The sequence below is a fragment of the Phocoena phocoena genome, chromosome 11 (assembly GCF_963924675.1).
Source record: "Phocoena phocoena chromosome 11, mPhoPho1.1, whole genome shotgun sequence".
In the NCBI taxonomy this organism is placed as follows: domain Eukaryota; kingdom Metazoa; phylum Chordata; class Mammalia; order Artiodactyla; family Phocoenidae; genus Phocoena; species Phocoena phocoena.
The window spans coordinates 66858865-66878337 of record NC_089229.1 but is presented as its reverse complement, the minus strand read 5'-3'; the positions used below and the strand labels follow the sequence as shown (position 1 = coordinate 66878337).

The window sequence follows — 19473 nt, the reverse complement described above, 5'->3', positions numbered from 1 at the left end:
CTAAGACAAGCTCAGGAATGGTATTGTCAGATACCCAGACTCCTGAACTTAGATCATGGCAGATAAACAGTTTATTATTCACATTTGCATTTTCAAAAACTATTATGAAAATGAACACTGAACACTTTTTGCTGTATGTATGTCTGAAATTGTTAACAAGCAAACATGCAAGTATGAGTAAGGAGGCTGTGTCTGAAAACTAATTGTTTTTAAAAATTAAGCCTAGGATTCAGTGACCAATTAGGAGAAAAATCATTTCGTTGGGGGAATCCCTTGATTGACTAAACTTCTTCTTTTTTTTTTTTAATTAGGAAGAAGAGCGTATTCCCTTCACCACCTGGGGAAAGTGTATACGTATAACCCTCTGTGCCAGTGCTGTCTTTTTCTGGGTAAGAATCTGCCACAGATTTTTCTACTATCTAATTTTATATGTTGAGAAAACTGAAAGTCGAGCTGGAAACTGTGTAGTTTCATAGAGAAGATTGTTTCCAGAGAACAGCTCAGCCACCACATGGAGCAACTCTCAAGGTTTCACAATATCTTCTGCCCATGGCTCTTCGAGCTCCTTTCACCTCGTTTGTTTAAATCAGATCTGTGGTTCAGGATTTTCAAGTTTCTGATGAAGAGACCAGATGGGAGGCATCAAGAATTCTAAAATTGCCAAGAGTAACAACTAATATAAAACGTCTAGGAATAGCCTTAACAAAAAGATAATAGGGACTATTAAAAAAAAACATAAAAACTACTGAAAGACATAAAAGAGGCTTTAAACAAATGATTCTAGATTAAAAGACAAGGTTTCTAAAATATCAGAACTTATGAAATTAGTTTTGGGTTTATTATGAATAAAATCATATTAGTAATATAATAATAAGTAATGTAATGAGAGTTTTATTAGCTCAAGAACAGCCAGCTTAGAGAACAGGACATGAAGCCCAGATACGGACTCACTAATAATTTAATATATGAAAAGGAAGGCATTACAAATCAGATAAGTAAAGATCATTCAATAAATGGTAATGGAACACTCGTTAGCTATTTGGGAAAAAAGAAGAGACTGAAATCATGCTATGAACCGCATACTGTGATAAATTTCAGAGACATTAAAAAACATTTTAAAAAGTAATACCATGAAAACCTAGAAATAAATATTGATGAATCTACAATCTCTAGATGTGGAAGAAGTTTCAGAGGAAAATATTTAAAGATTTCCATACATCAAAAGTGTCCTAAGTTTAAACAAAACACCAGAGGAAATATTTGTTAACAAAAAGGGCAAAGGGCTAATTCCTTCAATACGGAAAGACTTCAGAGCACTTCTAAGACAACACCAAAAATCTCAGGAGCTGAGAAGGCAGAGAAGATGAATACACATTCAGAAAGGGACAAAATATTGTGGTAGATGTCAAACCTCAATGGTAATTAAATCAGTGCACATTAAAGTGAAATACAATTTTTCACCTGTCAAGTGATAAGACTCTGTGTTTATAAGGCTGAAGTGCCATAGTACTCTCATACCTGTGCTATTGGATTTTTATACTGCTCCAGCCTTCTTAGAAAGCAGTTTGGCAGTACATGTCAAAAGTCAAAAATATTCATATGCTTTAATCCACTAATTCAGCTTTTAAAAACTTTTAATCGGGAAGTATTTCAAAATGGCAAATAAAAGTCAGACATATATATATATATATATATATACACACACATATAATACATATAATTTTTTGTTTATATATAAATGTTATATAAATATTAATTATACATATTATTTTTATATATATAAAACCTCAGCCAAAATGTCCTCCTTCCAACCCTTCATACAGTAGAATATTGTGCAGCCACGAAAATATTTTATGACATGTAAAAATGTCATGATTATGATAGGCTTAAGAATAAAATTAATATGTGAAATATTTTTATATGAAAACAATGCCTAGTTCTGAAGGAATTACACCTATGTATAGATGCATTTTTTTCCTATTTTTATTTTTTATTCTTCATTTTGATAGTTGGAGTCTTTCAATTGTAGGTGACAGAAAATCAATCTCCAATTGGTTTAAACAACAACCAAAAAATGGGGATGGGTGAGATTTCTTGGTTCCTGTAACTGAAAATCTCATGTCTGAGGTCTGACTTCAGTCAAGAATAGATACTGTAGCCCAGATGATGTCAAGGCTGGTTTTGTTCTGTCTTCACTGTGTGTCCAGTGGTGTCCCAGCATGGTGCTTCTAGGCAAACCTCATGGGTGCAAGATGGCTGCAGCTTTCCAGATCTCACATCACATCCAAGCCAAGAAAGGTCTCTTTTGGCAGCATCTCCTGTTGACAGAGGAAGCTTGTCTTTCACATGGGCACTAGCACATATCTCCTCACATCTTGGTGGCTCTTTTTTTTTTTGCAGTACGCGGGCCTCTCACTGTTGCGGCCTCTCCCACTGCAGAGCACAGGCTCCGGATGCGGAGGCTCAGCTGCCATGGCTCACGGGCCTAGCCGCTCCGCTAGGCATGTGGGATCTTCCCGGACCGGGGCATGAACCCGTGTCCCCTGCATCGGCAGGCGGACTCTCAACCACTGCGCCACCAGGGAAGCCCCTTGGTGGTTCTTAATAGGTTATTTGCCAATCCTTGAATCAGGTGCTGAGGCCAATAGGATGAGACACCTGTTTGTCTCAAACCAATTGGGATCTACATCTGGAGCCCTGGGGAGGGTGGGGCAGTTGAGCCCAAACCACTAGACTAAAAATAGAAGGGAGATTATTTACCCTAAAGCAAAATCTAGGTCCTCTTCTAAGACAGGGGACAGATCCAGGGCAGCAAAAGTAATCAGTGTCCACTACCAGGTACTTTCAGATTTTCTCTAATGAGCGTATATTAAAGTTATGGTCAGAAAAGAGGATATGTAAGCAACTTGAGGAAGGAGCATGAAAAGTTTTCCTGTCTCCTAAGAAATATTGAACCCATTAAGTGCTCTGAAGAAAAATGGAAACACGTCAAGTTTGTAAAAGTTCTGAAATGAATTAGAATTCATTTCATAAGCCACGTAGGGGGCAGTGCCATATAAAGGTTTGTGTATCTTTGGACTCTGAGTCAATCTCAGTTCTCTCACTTACTAGTTGCTTAATTTGGGACAAATAGCTTCATCTCTGTGTGGCTCTATTTCCTCATCTGTAAAAAGAGAATACTACCTACCTCACAGGATGGTTGTGAGGATTTAAAAAATATATGTGTGCTGAAGCAATAGTAAGCATTAAAGAATCTTACCTATTATGATTACTTAATATGTAATTTAAAAAATTACTAGCAGAGTTTAAAAATATATATATACTATCAATATTTAAATGGCCTGTATGTTTTATGATGAGAGGAAGACTTGCTATACCTTCTCTAATACATTTTTCTCAGCCTCAATTAATTTTCACAGCTAATCACACACACACAGTGTCATTCCTTTCACAAGTATGAAGCCCTAACTGTGAAGAAAAGGAGACAATGAGAGAGATTAAAGGAGCAAATATAACGCTTTCTCTACAAACTGATAGCTTAAAGAGTAAGAAAGACATCTTTTTAACACTTTGGTCACCATCATCATAGCTAATATTTAGATAGTACTTTTCATGCGCCAGGGCTTAATGCCCTAATTGTTTTTACCTGTAGTAACTCATTGAAGCCTCACAATAATCCTATAAATCAGTTGCTTTTACTATCCCCTCATTATATGGGTGAGGAAATTGAAACCCCCAAAGGCTACGTAATTTGCACAAGGTCCCCCCAGCTAGCGGTGGAGCTGGGATTCGAACGCAGAAGTCGGGCCATGCTTGTGGATCACTCCCTCTACTGCCCTCCACAGGTGGCAACCAGCCTCCCTCTGTGACTGTAAACAACATGACGTGATTTGCTTGGTACTGAAATTCATATTCTTTGTAGCTTTCTCTATCACGGCAGTCATCACGAGCCATCGGAGACATTGAATACATGCTTCTGGAGTGTGTCCAAGAAGGCAGATGTAAGGAAAGCAGTTTAAAAATGGGACCTTGGATGTACCTTGTTCAGTGGCCAGAGAAAACCTGCCTAGTAAGGAAGAGAAACCCTACCAGTCACACGCAGATTATGTTTCACACCCCCCCACTGACCTTGGGGCTATGCAGTCAAAACTACAATAGACTAGGAAAATGAATCCTGTGCAAGTGCAGGTATAAGTAGCTGCCAGTCTACGGTCTCAAGATCCGAGTACGAAAAGTGTATGAAGCGTTTATCATCAGAGACCTGCCTGCTGCCATTTCCAGTAGTGACCTTGGGGCATCTCTGCAGCTCCACTGGTCCCGTTCAGAATCTCCTCAGCTACGGGAACGAAGATAGCAGCCAGCACGTGCCGACCCCTGAGTCAGTAATAGGTGCTCTGTTGGAAGGAAACAGATCCTCTTAATGGATTACAAATGAGCAAACCCCACTCATTCATAACCTAAAGAATTCCATAATTATTATTCTACAAAGGGATGTTTTCACTGGTTCTGCTATCACAGACTTTTTTCTTCTACCAGAACATGCTACCAGTTACTCCATGTTTGCCCCATCTGAAGATCCTCCCCCTCCCCTCCCCCCTCCCCCCTCCCCCTCTCCCTCCCCCCTCCCCCTCTCCCTCCCCTCCCCCTCTCCCTCTCTCTCTCCCCCCACCCTCTTTTTATTAGGCCTTCTTTTTTAGAGCACTTTTGGGTTTACAGAAAAATTCACAGGAAGTACAGAGTTCCCACAGACCCTCTCATTCCCTGCTCACAGCTACTCCTGCTGTTAATATCTTCCATTAGTGGGTGCACCAACTCTTTTTTTTTTTTTTTTTTTTTGAGGTACGCGGGCCTCTCACTGTTGTGGCCTCTCCCATTGTGGAGCGCAGGCTCAGTGGCCATGGCTCACGGGCCCAGCCGCTCCGCGGCATGTGGGATCTTCCGGGACCGGGGCACGAACCCGCGTCCCCTGCATCGGCAGGCGGACTCTCAGCCACTGCGCCACCAGGGAAGCCCGCACCAATTCTTTTGACTGCCATCATTTCTTCTCCTTTTCTCTGAAACTTAACGTGCTTGATTTTCACCTCTCTTGTGGCATTTATGTGAGATTTACATCACTTCACAATGCATGTTGTCCATTTGAGCATGGGGCCAGTTTTTAAGTGTAAAAGTATAATCATTTGTGAGTCTCATGCTGCTGTGTTTATTGTGTTTTCAGATCCTTTTGATCATTGCTTCAGTTATCGGGATCATCGTCTACAGGCTGTCAGTGTTCATTGTATTTTCTGCAAAACTTCCCAAAAACCTTAATGGAACAGACCCAATCCAGAAGTATCTGACTCCACAGATGGCCACGTCCATCACCGCTTCCCTCATCAGCTTTATCATCATCATGATCCTGAACACCATATATGAGAAAGTGGCAATCATGATTACTAACTTTGGTAAGGTCCTGCTATATATATAGCGTGATTTCTAAGCCATTTTTAGAATCAGGTAAAAATAGAGACTGTATGTTTTAGGCATTTCAATTCCACTATGTTACAATTTTTAGAAAATTTCAAGTGTAAACATATTTTCTCCAGCCTGTACGAGGAATGAATTATCTCCAGCTTTGCATTAGTAAAAGGGACAAAGCAAAGACGATCATTATAAAGCCCAAGCTCCATGTAAACAGATCAGTGCTGAATAATATTTTCAGTTACATTAGATCATGTACCCTGTTGTTGAAAGTAAATGGTCTCTTTATTGCAAACAAGTGGAAGAGGGTCATGGTTCCAGTGGCAGATCTGCTCCTGCATTGCTGAGAGGACAAGCAATCACAGTGTTACGTGTCTTCCCCCCACGCTGTTCATATTAATATAGCTTCATTCTCATCAGCTCTGGCTTTTATAATAAAGGTTTCTTCTCTCTGGCTTGTATCCCAGGCAGCTGCTTAGTAGCCAAAGTTAAGTGCTTCCCACATGCTGCATTTGGCTGGGTCATTCTCCAAATGGTCATCTTTGGAGTGGTCATCTTCTGAAAATGATGAGACAGATTTAAATTCTAAACTAGAAGGATGACCTGTTTTGTCTTCCCCAGATTCTTCTAGCAAGTTGCCCCGTGTTTTGTTTGTTTTCTTCAACAGGCCTACCTTATTGCAGTTCAGGAGGACAAGAGAATATCATTTAGCAGGCTGTTCAACTTTAATTTTCTGTCTTACGTTGAAAGAAGACAGTTCTTGCCTATTTGATATCATTGTGCTTATAAATTTTAAGGAAAAGTTGACTGTTTTCTGCCTTGTGGGATATTGTGTTCATGGGGGAGAAACTCTTACAACAATGTGTAAACTTGGAATTAACATAGTCGCTATATTAAGAAATTCAAAACAGCTGAAGTGGAAACTGTGAATTGTATTTTTTTTAATCATGTTAACTCATGTATCAGTGTTTTTGATTACCGTCTCAAAGCTGTTCACAATTTTAAAATCTTAACGTTTCTTTTAACTACAGAACTCCCAAGGACCCAGACTGACTATGAGAACAGCCTAACCATGAAGATGTTCTTATTCCAGTTTGTCAACTACTACTCTTCGTGTTTCTACATCGCATTCTTTAAGGGCAAATTTGTGGGTTATCCAGGAGACCCAGTTTATTGGCTCGGAAAATACAGAAATGAAGAGGTGTGACTGTAGAATTGTGTTCTCTTGACACTTTAAGCTGTTCCGTGTTTTCTCTCAGTTGCTCAATGAAGAGTTTCTTCATTGTACATTCCTTAGATTTTTTGTTTTTTAGCCTAAACAAGAATATCAGAAAAAATAAAATGAATGACTTTTTCATGTTAGACCCATTTAAATAAGACTTTCTTTTTAATATTTCAGTGTGACCCAGGTGGCTGTCTCCTTGAGCTGACAACACAGCTGATAATCATCATGGGAGGAAAAGCGATCTGGAATAACATACAAGAGGTGTTACTTCCGTGAGTACCGAGTTGTGTGATCTTAGGGTAGAACGGCCCACCCATCCAAGTCATTTCCCTGCATGTCTAGCTGCGTGCAGCCACCTCTAAAATGGAGTAGACCCTCTGCTTATTAAAGGTCTCCAGATAAGATGATCCAACCAACAGTGTACATGTATCCAGTGTTTAATAATTATATTTTAAAACCTCCTTCTTTATATTGAACAAAAATCCCCATCTGCTGTAGTTTTTGCCTGTTAGCCCATTGTTGGTGGCTGTTGGATCATAGCCCTTTGAGAGATGGCTCTTGTTGGAGCTTTGAACTAAGTTTTTCCACAACTTCTTACAACTCTCTCCTCCTTTTATACATGCATTTAAAAATCAGTAATAGTAACTTGTTGAGTTCTAGTATGTGCCAGTCACTGTATTAAGTGCTTTATTTATCCCTGTCATTTAATCATCCAAACAATCCTTATTTTTACCTCCCTTTTGCAAATGAAGAATCTGTGTTTTAACGAGGTTAAGTGATTTGCCCAAGTTCATGTAGCCAATAAGAGGCTACTGTGGGGTTCAAATGTAAAAACCCCATGGCTCCAAACCCACGTGCTTTGAAGAACAGAGGTTCTCTTATGGTCCTAAGGCACCAGGTTACATAGCATGTTGAGAGACGGATGTCTAAAATAACTACGAAAGTTTTGACTTACTGTTCTTTTCCTAGAAATGAGAAGAACAGATGTTAGCTGAGGTCACCCCGTCCTTTTACTTTTCGCATAAGTCCGATCCCATATCAGAGTGGACGAGTCCAGTGCCATCTGCAATTTCTGCATATTTCAAGGAGCTTATTGTATTAGTGTTCTGTTGATGCTTCAACAAGTATCCCCAAACTCAATGGCAATAGGAAGAAAACAGGGGGAAGAAGCCCCACAAAACAACTACGAATTTACTGTCTTGTGGTTCTGGAACTCAGAAGTCTGCAGAGGTCTCACTGGGCTAAAGTCAGGATGCTGGCCAGGGCTGTTTCCTTCAGGCTCTGTGGTAATCTGTATCTTTGCCTTTTCTAGCTCCTAGAGGCCACCCGCATCCCTTGGTCCGTGACCTCCTTTCTCCATCTCACAGCCAGCAAGATTGCAGGTCTGTGACTCTTTTCTGTGGTCACATCTGCCTCCATCACTCCTCCCTTCTCTTCTGCCTCCGTCTTCCACTTTTAATGACCCTTTGATTACACTGGGCCCACCTGGATAATCCAGGCTCGTCTCTGTTAGAGTCAGCTGATTACCAACCTTAACTGCATCTGCAACCATAATTCGTATGTTCTGGGTATTAGGATATGGACATCTTTGGGGGGACCGTTTTTCTGCCTACTACATTAACCTTTTCAAGATAATTTCTGGCTCTGAGTTTCTGTTCTCACGAAACTGTTGGTCTCTCTTCTGTCTTGCCACCCTCTCCTGTACTTTCTGCTCCTGCCAGCCTGAACCAGAGTGCAGCCTTCTCAGTGACCTGCAAAACCACTCACACGAGCAGGACTTACTGATGTTTTGGGGCATGGAGGAGAAACTCAAACAACTTAAATTTCGAAACGCAGAACCTCCATCTTTTTAGTCCCTTATCCCACTATACACCTGGGAATTTTGATGCTGTTGTTGTTTACTTATCACCCTTCTTTGTAGGCTCCAGAATCCTGCCATTCCGCCCTGTCTTCCTCCTGTCACGTCCAACTTCCTTCTCATTCTCTCCCCTCCCCTAACCTTTCTTCTCTCTCCCTCATTACCAAGTTTCTGTTCATTCTCTTTGTAGAGCAGTTAAATTCTTTTTTTTTTTTTCTTTCTGTTTTTGTAGAACAAAAACCCTCTGGGTTTCAGTGTGTCCTTCCACATTTCTTCACCAGGGCTTTATCCTCCATCTTCAGTGAGAATTATCAGTGTCTGTCTGTAAACAAAGACATCTCCCTTTTCCCCACTTCAAACCGTCCCCCTCAAAAAAAGATTGTGACCTTAGCTGGGAAATGAATATTTTTTTGCCCTGCTGTGCAGTAGACAGCCCTTACCTTGGGCTCGCAGTTAGGTTTTTCCCAATGAGTAAAAGTAGGTCATGTGCAAATAATACTATGTTTCTATGTGAAAATTAATATATCAAATAGAGGAAAGGTTTATTAACTCATTACCAAAAAAAAAAGCATTTTCTGAAGGAAATAGGTTAACTATTTAACACTAAATTTTTGTGAATAATTTGTTGTCAGTGAACTATTTTCTTACTTAAACAATCAAGGGGAAGAGTATATTTCCTAAATGGGTACTCACTGAGAAACTCATCCAAAATGAAACTTGTTCACATGAAATATTTAAAAACAAAGGATGTATTATAGTATCTGTAGTCTGTTCACTTCAAGTAAGCACATTGTTGCAAGTTCCAGTGAGCTGAACTTCGCCTTCAGATGTTTCTACTACTAGCCTTGTTTGAAAACTCGGAGCACTAAATCAGCGCTCCAGTACCAGTCCATGGCCTGGGGGTTGGGGACACCTGCGCTAAATGTTAGGCAAATTAGAGAGTGGGTTGGGTTCTTCCCATCACTACTTCTGCTCTTTGTAAAGGTGCCAGTTTCCTTCCTACTTTTTCATACAAACTTTTAACATACTAAAGATGTATCAGTTACTTTTGCTACCCAAAACTACACCCATCCCAGTAATACATAGGAAGGGAAAACTTATAAAATTTAGTAGCTATTTTCACACCATTTAAATATGTCAAAAGGAACATAGTGAAATGAATTTCACCCTATATTCACCTGCCTCCACCCCCAACTCCACTTGGGGTCCTTGACTAGGATTCTCAGAGCAAATGAAGGCCACGTGGTACTGTGATCCAGGCTCCATCTGGGGGGGTGGGGGGTGGGGGGGGGTCTCTCCAGCACCTGGGTCAGCACCTGGCATTTAGTAGGTCTTCAGTAAGAGCCAACTGAGTGAATGAGTGACTCATATGCTTCAAATACAAACATCAGTAAATTAATAGAATTGTTTGTTGGACCCTGAGGAGAAGCTTAGAGCCCTTTGGCCTTCCTAGCCTCACTTTTTTGATAGTTGGGGCATGCCTGGGAATTTTATTCTGTACTTGACAAAAAGGCTAGTACAACTCCTGTATTAAGCTGCTTGCTCTGGAGAAATTTTATGATAAAATGTTAAGAAAAATAGAGTTAAATATCCAAAATGCCTTAGCATTGTCCTTTGCTGTTTAGATAATGGATGGCTGTAATTTTCTTCTTTATATGTTTTCTATATTTTCCTCATTCAGTATTCGCTATTCAGATAATAAGAAAAAGCAAACTCTTAACAAGAGGAAATGTCTCTTCTCAAGATATGATTTGGCTAGAGAATGAATCAGAGACATACAATAAGAGAATCGTAAATGCAGGGATCCCTCACTCTACACACTCGGTCTTAAAATTCAGGAACAGTAAACTCAGGAGCAAAATAGATTCACATGGTGAAGGATGCTTGTATTCAGAATTAGCCAGTGGCAATGTCCTAAACAGAAATGGTGATTAGTATGTGGATTAAATATGATAATGAGGAGACAAAGACAAAATGGGGTGTAAAGGGCTTCACACCATGCTTTACACATAATAAGTACTCAGTAAAGAGCAATTTGTTATGATACTGTTACACTAATACGCGTGGTCAATTCCTAAGAAAATTATTTTGTAACCCCTGGTAGAGGGAGGAAGCTTCCAGCCTTGGCCAGGGGAAGAGGTATCCAGTGTCTGTACTTTTTTAAAGTTCTGTATGTGATTCTCATGTGCAGTCAGACTGATATCCCTGTACTAGAGTCATAACCCAATAGAATATCCAAAAGACCAAGGGCAGTGATGAATGGACTGCAACCCAAGATTGCCTGCTACAGATGAGTGGTTCAACTCAGACTGAACAAGAGGCTCATAGTCGAAGATCAGAAAAGCAAGCTAGTCATTTCTTCTCATTTGACCTAATATGATTGGGGGCGGCGGCGGGGGGAGGCAGTACGGTACAAGAAACAAGTACCAGATGAGTTAGTCATGCAAGTGGCTGCCAGGACAGAAGTTTCATCCTGAATCCAAGTCATCATGGGTTTGGGTCCCCGATAGTAAAAGACCTGCTTCTCTGGGGCATGGAGAGGATTCCGCAAGAGGCTGAGGCTGGAAGTATGAGGCAGAGTGAAAAGCAAACCAGTAGAACCCAGTGATCTTGAGTTTGGGTGTCAGGATGGGTGACGGATGTGTGCGGTCCTTGGTGCCACGCACGCGACAAGGCCCCTGGAATGTCTGTAAAACTGCGGATTCCTGGCCAAACCTCAGACTTGACTGATCACAGAGCTCTGGGTTGTGGCCTAGGTAGGAGCACCAAGCAACAAGCGTTCCACGTCATTCTTGTAAGTGCTGGAGTGAGATCCGAGTCAAGTCACTTAGGCTGCATTTACTGTTGGCCTCAGCCAGTTAGGCTGTGTTGGTCAAAAGATGATTCCACACAGGGGGTTTTGATGTGTTAGGAAGTTTGCTGAATATCTCGCCTGTTCTGAATCATTTAATCCTGATAACAACCCTGGGCAGTGTAGGTTTTATCACCCCATTTTATGTGAACTTTGACTGAAGTTAAATAATGAATAAGCAGTGAAGTGTGGATTCCGATTCAGGGGTGTCTGAGTCCATATCCCCTCCACTTCCACAGCCTCCTGCTATGCCCCTAATGTCATAGAAGAAAGAAGTGGGGAAAGATTGTGAAGCCAGGACCATGTTTCACTGTAGAGAAATCTCCCCTTAGCAAATCTTGGGGGAGTGGTCCGTGAACAGTTAACACTGAGATCAGTAGCAACACACAACCCATCATGGTCAGTTTTTTCTTTTTTTTTTTTTTGTTTTTGGTGGTACGCGGCTCCCTCACCGTTGCGGCCTCTCCCGCTACGGAGCACAGGCTCCGGACGCGCAGGCTCAGCGGCCACGGCTCACGGGCCCAGCGGGACCCTCCCGGACCGGGGCACGAACCCGCGTCCCCAGCATCGGCAGGCGGACCCCCAACCACTGCGCCAGCAGGGAAGCCCATGGTCACCTATTTTTAATTCCCCTCTGAACACTGTGTGTGTGTGTGTGTGTGTGTGTGTGTGTGTACACACGCGTGTTCACGTGCAACGTATACAATGGTCTTCACAGTGAAATCCACACAAACGTGCTGTGTCGTCAGCTGGAGCTTAGCCAGATGCTAAGTTGTTTGTTGTCGTGCGTCTTCTGATGAAGTCGACAAGTAAACCACAAGCCAGCTGGTGCTTCGGGACAACAGCCCTGTAGGCTACAGGTGCACACCTTGTTTCACTGCCAACTGTTTCTGATTTCCTTTCAGTTCAAATTGCCATTAAAAAAGTGGGGACGGGGCTTCCTTGGTGGCGCAGTGGTTGAGAATCTGCCTTCTAATGCAGGAGACACGGGTTCGAGCCCTGGTCTGGGAGGATCCCACATGCCGCGGAGCAACTAGGCCCGTGAGCCATGGCCGCTGAGCCTGCGCGTCTGGAGCCTGTGCTCCGCAACAGGAGAGGCCGCGATAGTGAGAGGCCCGCGCACCGCAATGAAGAGTGGCCCCCACTTGCCACAACTAGAGAAAAAGCCCTCACACAGAAACGAAGACCCAACACAGCCATAAATAAATAAATTTTAAAAAAAGAGGTATCTCTAAACATTAAAAAAAAAAAAGTGGGGACGCGTTCATTTGGCTCACAAGCTTCTGAGAAAGAAAAATGCATAACCCAAGAGGAGACACCAGGCTGCTCTGCGGGGCAGCATCCAGTAGGGGGCAGAGCACTGGGCCGCCAGTTGGGGCTGTGTTTCCTGCAAGCTCTGCACTGACTTTGAGGAAGCATGTCACTTCTTTGGTCTTTAATTTGTTCAGCTGGAAGTAGGGTCTTGGACCTGTTTTATCTGGTGTCAAAGTATGTCCCTTTTCTGCTCCGTGCCCCTCAGTGGCTCCCCACTTCCTTCAGAGTGAAAAACGGCCCAAATCCTCACCGTGGTCTCTTAGGCTCCACCCCCCTGCCACCAACAGACTTATTTTCCTCTTAGCCCCGGACCACGCTGGCCTCCATGCTTTGTTTATTTTCTCTGGTGATTTTCAGTCTGGAAAGACCATCTTCGATAATAGCAGGGAAATGGAAAAAAAAAAAACTAAAGTTAATCAAATGAGGGAAAGTATCTTTTAAAAATTAAAATGCCCACATGAAAAGGAGGTAGGAGGAAAAATCATAGTAGTTACAATTTGGATAAAGCCAGGTATGTAGTCAATACTATTTTTCAAAATATTTTGGGGTAGGGAGGCAGAAAAAAAAAGAAATTGAGCCTGAAAACAAGAAATTAAATTCTTGGGAAGATGATGTGTTCAGCTCGAAACATCAGTAATACTTTTATGCCCTTGGTCTGACAATATTCTGATTGATAATTTGATCTTTTTGGCAGCTGGGTCATGAATCTAATTGGACGGTGTCGCACAGTTTCGGGAGCAGAAAAGAAAGCCCCACGATGGGAACAGGACTACCATCTGCAGCCCATGGGCAGACTGGGATTATTTTATGAATACCTTGAAATGAGTAAGTCGCTAATGAGATTTTGGGTGATATGAATTATACTGGAACATGTTTTGGATCCCCAAAGCATCGATTATAGAGCCAGATAATTATCTAGCCTATTGAAATGAAGAGGAGTCCGTTTTTCTCCACTAGATAAAATTATACAATCAGGCTTTCAAATAAGGTGACTGTGTGTATCTTTGTCAACATTTATGTTGTGCAAAGCTGAAGATTTATTACCCAGCAATGAAATGGAATATTCATCGAGGTATGTCTTCACCATTGATTGTTGGAGGATTCTAACCATGTTGTCTAAGAATGAACTCAGAGCTATTATTAGATGTGACTCAGCCTGGGCTGGAGTCCATGCAGCACAGCTGCTGGCCAATACCCTTCTGAACAGTCGTATAAGCGAGCTTGTGCAGAAAGCCTGTGGGAGCAAGGGTCACAGGGTCCCCCCCCGCCCTCCACATCTCACACTTGCCTTTGACATTATATCTATGTCTTCTGGCCAGTGGTTTCTGCCTGGCTCCTTGAATGACCTCAGGGCAAATCACTGGCTTGAATTCGGAACTATTTTGCTGGCCCGGAATTAAGATTTAGCACAGGTCTCCTCCTTCTCGAATGTCTTTGTGCATTTCTGTATTTACTTGGGCTCTGTTTCTCTTCAGTTGAACTTGATTTTGAGCTCTCAGTTGCCTTTAAATGGATGCATCTCAAAATAGATTTCCATAGGAAACACCATCTTTTCTATTATGCATGACACACTTTTATCTAATAGAAGGCTAACAATAGACATGTTTTGTATCTGTGCCCTTTCAGCTCACCACTGTGTTGAATTACAGTTTTTTAAGCTTAGGAGAACAGGAAAGGATTTTGACAGGCTTTGCATTTATGCATGGGGGTTTGTGTATTTGTAGAGACACCCCTTTGTGGTTCCTGTTTGTCAGTCTGCAGATAGAGGGAGGTTTTTATTAAATCACATTCTATATACAAAATAATTGCTTTTAAAAATATACATTATACATGGAAATGCACCTGCTTCCTTCAGTGAGTGAAAGGTTCATTTTGTAGCTTCTTCAGTCAACAATGCTTTGCGGCCGGGAGTCTGATTTGAATTTCATTTTTGCTTTTGTTATGTTTCGTGACCAGGTTCCATTAAGGGTGTAGCTGTAGTAAATAATGTAGAAGCTATGTTTATTTATTTATTCTGTTTATTTTTAAAAGAACTACAAGACAATTACCTGTTATTCCAAAATGAGACACAACTGTAAATATTTCTTATTGGAGCTATTATCAGCATTAATAATAACAGCATTCTATGGCAGAATATCATTTGTTATTTCAACACACACAGAAAAACTTGGAAAAGTTATTTTTTCTGTAGTTAGTCAAATAAATGGTATTGAAAGGAAAAGTTATATGGTCATGCTTTGGGGAGAAATTGATAGGACTTGTAGAATTTCATAGTCTCATTAAAATAATTACCAACTAAATAATTTGGCCTCACATGGATGGACCTAGAGATTATCAGACTAAGTGAAATAAGTCAGACGGAGAAAGACAAATATCATGTAATATCACTTATATGTAGAATCTAGAAAGATGATACAAATGAACTTACTTACAACATAGAAATAGACTCACAGACATAGAAAACAAAATTATTGTTACCAAAGAGGAAAGGGGGGGGAAGGATAAATTAGGAGTTTGGGATTAACAGATCCATACTATTGATACTTTATATAAAATAAACAACAAGGTCCTACTCTTTAGCACAGGGGACTATATTTAAAAATAATAATAATAGAATAATTCAGCCTCACACTACCCTATAAGAAAGGATGGAATAACAGTGGTTATAGAGAGATTAAAAATTTTTTTTTCTTTTCCATCCTGGTTTATTACAGGATATTGAATATAGTTCCTGTGCTATACAGTAGGACCTTGTTGTTTATCTATTTTATATATAATAGTTTTTATCTGCTAGTCCCAAACTCCTAATTTATCCCTCCCCCAGTTTTTTAGATTTATTAAATTGTTTTCCTATTATCTAAATAATCCTTAATGAATTAGAAAAATCAGTCAGTTTCTGAGAGTAGGCAGTCTGTTATTCTGTATTCAACACCAGAGTGAAATCTATGTTTTTGTTCTTTTGGTTTGTGGGAGATAGAATTTCCAAATGCCTTTTGAATTATTTTTGTTCCTCTAAAATAAACATAGAGTGCCTTTGGGGGTGAGCTCAGCCCCACAGTTTCCTCCTTCCGATTTTCCCCGTATTCGTTAATGACAGCACCATCTACCTTTTTAATTCTGCATCTTGGCTACTGAAGGGAAACGTCTTCTGACAGACAGCACTGGAGCCTTCCACCCTTGCATAGTTAGGCCTTGCGCCCAGCCACCAGCTCTGGTCCCCTCTGCCCCGTGCAGGGAACTCCAACTCCCCTCTGCCTGAAAACCCTTTCCCTTCTTTTCTACCTGGAAGAGTTCCTACCTAGCCTCAGCAGGAGCCCTCAACTTTCCACACAGAGTTTCTGCTCTCTTCTCTAGGCATCAATAGCACTTGACTCTTGTCTTGATGGTATGTGTGTGCATGCCTGTCTCCCTGGCTAGACTGGTCCTGTTGGAAGTTAGCACTCAGGCCTGTACATCTTTCAGTCCTCAGCTGGGACACCCCTGCCTGGACCCTCATAAATATTTAAGTGACTTGAGCTTGGAGTCCCAACACACCCAAATACAACTGTTGGTTGAGTTTACAGTGGCATTGCCCCAGCGGCCCCTGCCAGGTTCTGTAGGGGCTTATGTGTTTTGAGTGAAATTTCTTTATTTTGTTTAGTGAATTCCCCACCATCCTTTGAGATTATTAGAGTAAGCCTGGGTTGTTAACCAGAATTGCCTCCCCAGGTGTATGGTCCTGACTTCTGAGAACTTAGACTTGGGACCTAAGAGAAATAGTCTGTCAGTCTTAAAATCTGAAAAGCCGCAGGATACCGTTTTGTACGTAGAGCACCGTACAGCACAAACACCAGTCTCTCGAGAACTTGAGGATGCCTTCCCAGTGGGGGGGTGCTACAGATGAAATGCAGTAAAGTGATGAAGTGGGCCCTGCTTGTCTCTGGTACTGCCTCTTTCACCCTTGCATGTTCACTTGATCTTACCTTCATATATAATTTTCTCCATTTAATTTACTGTAATTAATACCACTTGTTCTTCAACATCTCCTTGCACCTACCCCTCTCTTTCCCTCTCTCTCCAGTGCTACACCCTCCCAGGCCTCCTCCGCACTCTCTCTCCAGGACCAGGCCTCTCTTCCCCCACTCCCCCATCTCTGCTCTGTTTCTTCCCACCACCTGCACTGACATTTCCTCATCTTTGCAGGATGAACTTTCCAAACTGGCAACTAGGTGACTGGCGAGGATTTGTAGGCCTCTCATCTCTTTACTCATTCATTCATTCATCCATCTAACAACGATTGAGCAACTGCTTTGCCAAACACTGTATCAATTGCTGGGAATACCAAGAAAAGTTAAGACTTGGTATCTGGCCTCCCAGGGCCAAGCAGTGGATGGTGAGTACTTGGTGGATTGCTAAGCAGATGAACACAAATCAGACTTCCTAGAGCAGGTGATATTTAAACTGGATTTTGAAGGGTGAATGGAAGGTAGCTATCTAAAGTGTGATAGAGGTAGTGGACATTTCACGCAGAGAGATGGGTGCAATTTCAAGTACAAGGGCATGAAACAGCTTGGCCAGTTCAGAGAGTGGCAAGTAAACAAAGTATGGCTAGAACAAAGGATCCGTAGGGGGGAATATCAGGTAAGCAAGGGCTGTATCATGATGGGTCTTGTGTGCTTAACCAGGAGACTTGAACTTATCCTTAAAGAAACAGGGATACTTTGGAATATTTGTAAGCAAGAGAATTGCATAGTGTTTATGTCCAAGAAGATCAGATTATTCTGGTAGCAGAATGAAGATAATATTTTGGGTGGGGCCTGCATTTGGTGGGGAGAGGGTATTTCAGGGGGCTACACCAGGTAACCCACACAACAAGTGGTAAGCACCTATATAGAGGCTGTGGGCTGAGGAAAAGGAGACAGATTTGATAGGTGTTCAAGAGATGACTGGTATGGCAGGTAAGGAATAGAATTGTTAAGATAACTTCTAGGAGAGTGAATATGCAGGGTGGAATGTAAGGAGAGGAGTTGGTTTTGAAGAAATGGTTCTGTGTTGGATATTTTGAGTGTGAGGTGTCCATGAGACATCTGAGGGGCGATGTCTGTTATTAAGTTGGATCTCCCGAAACTCAGAGGAGCTGCGGGTGAGACCATGTGGGTGATTCGGGCATGCTAGGCAGAGAGTTGATGATGAAGCCCTGAGGAAAGGGGCGTTTAAAGGGTAAATGGGAGAAGAAAAATCCCCAAAGAGAAAGGAGAATAGCAGAACAGTTGAGAGAAAACTAGCAGAGAAGGCTATCAACTTGCTTGAAAGGGATTCGAATATTGACTAAAGGAGCATAATGCAAAGGGGTAGGGGGAGGCAAAAAAGCAAGAGCTAATAAAGTCCCCTTAATGGCCGGGACTGTGGGAAAAAATACAAGAAGCACTATAGTTAGATATCTTTAAAAATTTATATCTGTGTGTGTGTGTACACACACACTTCTACCTTGGCTTTTTAAAACTAAGTAAACAGAAATCAAGGGGGAAAAACATTCCACAGAGAGGAAAATATTTGGCCATATCAAAAGCTGCCGGGGAGGGTGGGGGCGGGGGGGGGGGAAGCTGCCTAGTAGTCAAATAAACAAGGACTGAAAAGTACATTTGGCTTTGGCGTGTGCAGCCACCAACAGAGTTAGCAAGACGAGTTTCAGTGCAGTGGTGAGGGCCACAGAGGATGCAGAGCTTTGAGTGACGGAGAAATCATCAACGCAGGTACTTCTTTGAGAAACTTGACTTTAAAGTGAAGAAGAAAGCATAGAAAGTATCAGAGAGCAATTCAGGGTCATGAGAAAGTTTCAGGCAAGGGTTGTTTTTGTTTTCACGATGGCTGTCTTTTGCCTTGCTGAGCTGATAGGCCTTTGTTTTTGTTCTTGGTTTCAACAGTTGTTTAGAAAGTTCTTCTCACTTGAATATCAGAGCAGATTATACCATGCTGGTTTTTTTCTGGTGCTTTAATTAAAAATGTTTAATGCATCGAATTTATTTTGATATCAGAAGTGAGGACTCCATACCAGTTCTTCTGATGGTTTAGCTAATTACTCCATTACTTGAATCCACTGATTTGAAACATCATTTTTATAATATACTAAAATCCCATGAATATCTGCATCTGTTCTTGAAATCTATTTAATTCATACTATCTGTTAATGCACTAGTTCTGAACTGTTACCATAGCAATATAATACACATTAATATGTCTTAGAGCTGGTCCCATTTTATCCTTTTTCAGAAATATCCCTAACACTGTCACTTTAAACATCCCTCCTCATTATTTCACTTGTATACTTGTATATATTTCTTGAAGAACTTTAGCATCACCTTTCAGCTTTTTTTTCTTAAATCCATTTGGGATTATTAACTAAATTTGCATTCAAATTCTAAGCTTTATTTTGGAGAAAAAAATCTGACATGTCCCCAAACTTGAGTCTTCCCAATTAACAGTATGGTGCATCCATTCATTCATCATTATTTGTTGTTCTTTATTTTTTTAAGTCAATTATCATAACCATCTTAACATTTCTCACTAATTTATTTCTAAACAGTCTGTGCCTTTGTTGTCTTTATGAAAGGTATCTTTTCTCCTCTGGATTTTTAACTGGCTTTACTGCTAATAAAGTCCTAATTTCTGGCTTCTCTTCAATAGTGAGGAGATCTGGCAGCTCTGGGCCCTCGTTCCAATATGGTGCCCCTGAGCAGTTCCTTCCATTAGGACATCCACTTGCCAGTTTGCCAGTTACTGTACCCATTC

At 41.3% G+C, this 19473-nt stretch overlaps 1 protein-coding gene across 2 annotated transcripts in view; it reads left to right on the top strand.

Moving 5' to 3' along the window:
* The window catches only part of ANO6 (anoctamin 6), a 213042-nt gene that overhangs the window by 175227 nt on the left and 18342 nt on the right, over nucleotides 1-19473 (top strand). For both annotated transcript variants that reach the window (XM_065886887.1, XM_065886886.1), the window contains 5 exons: nucleotides 312-389; nucleotides 5216-5441; nucleotides 6489-6658; nucleotides 6857-6954; nucleotides 13400-13530. In XM_065886887.1, coding sequence (XP_065742959.1) covers nucleotides 312-389; nucleotides 5216-5441; nucleotides 6489-6658; nucleotides 6857-6954; nucleotides 13400-13530 — 703 coding nt within the window. The remainder of the gene's footprint in view (nucleotides 1-311; nucleotides 390-5215; nucleotides 5442-6488; nucleotides 6659-6856; nucleotides 6955-13399; nucleotides 13531-19473) is intronic.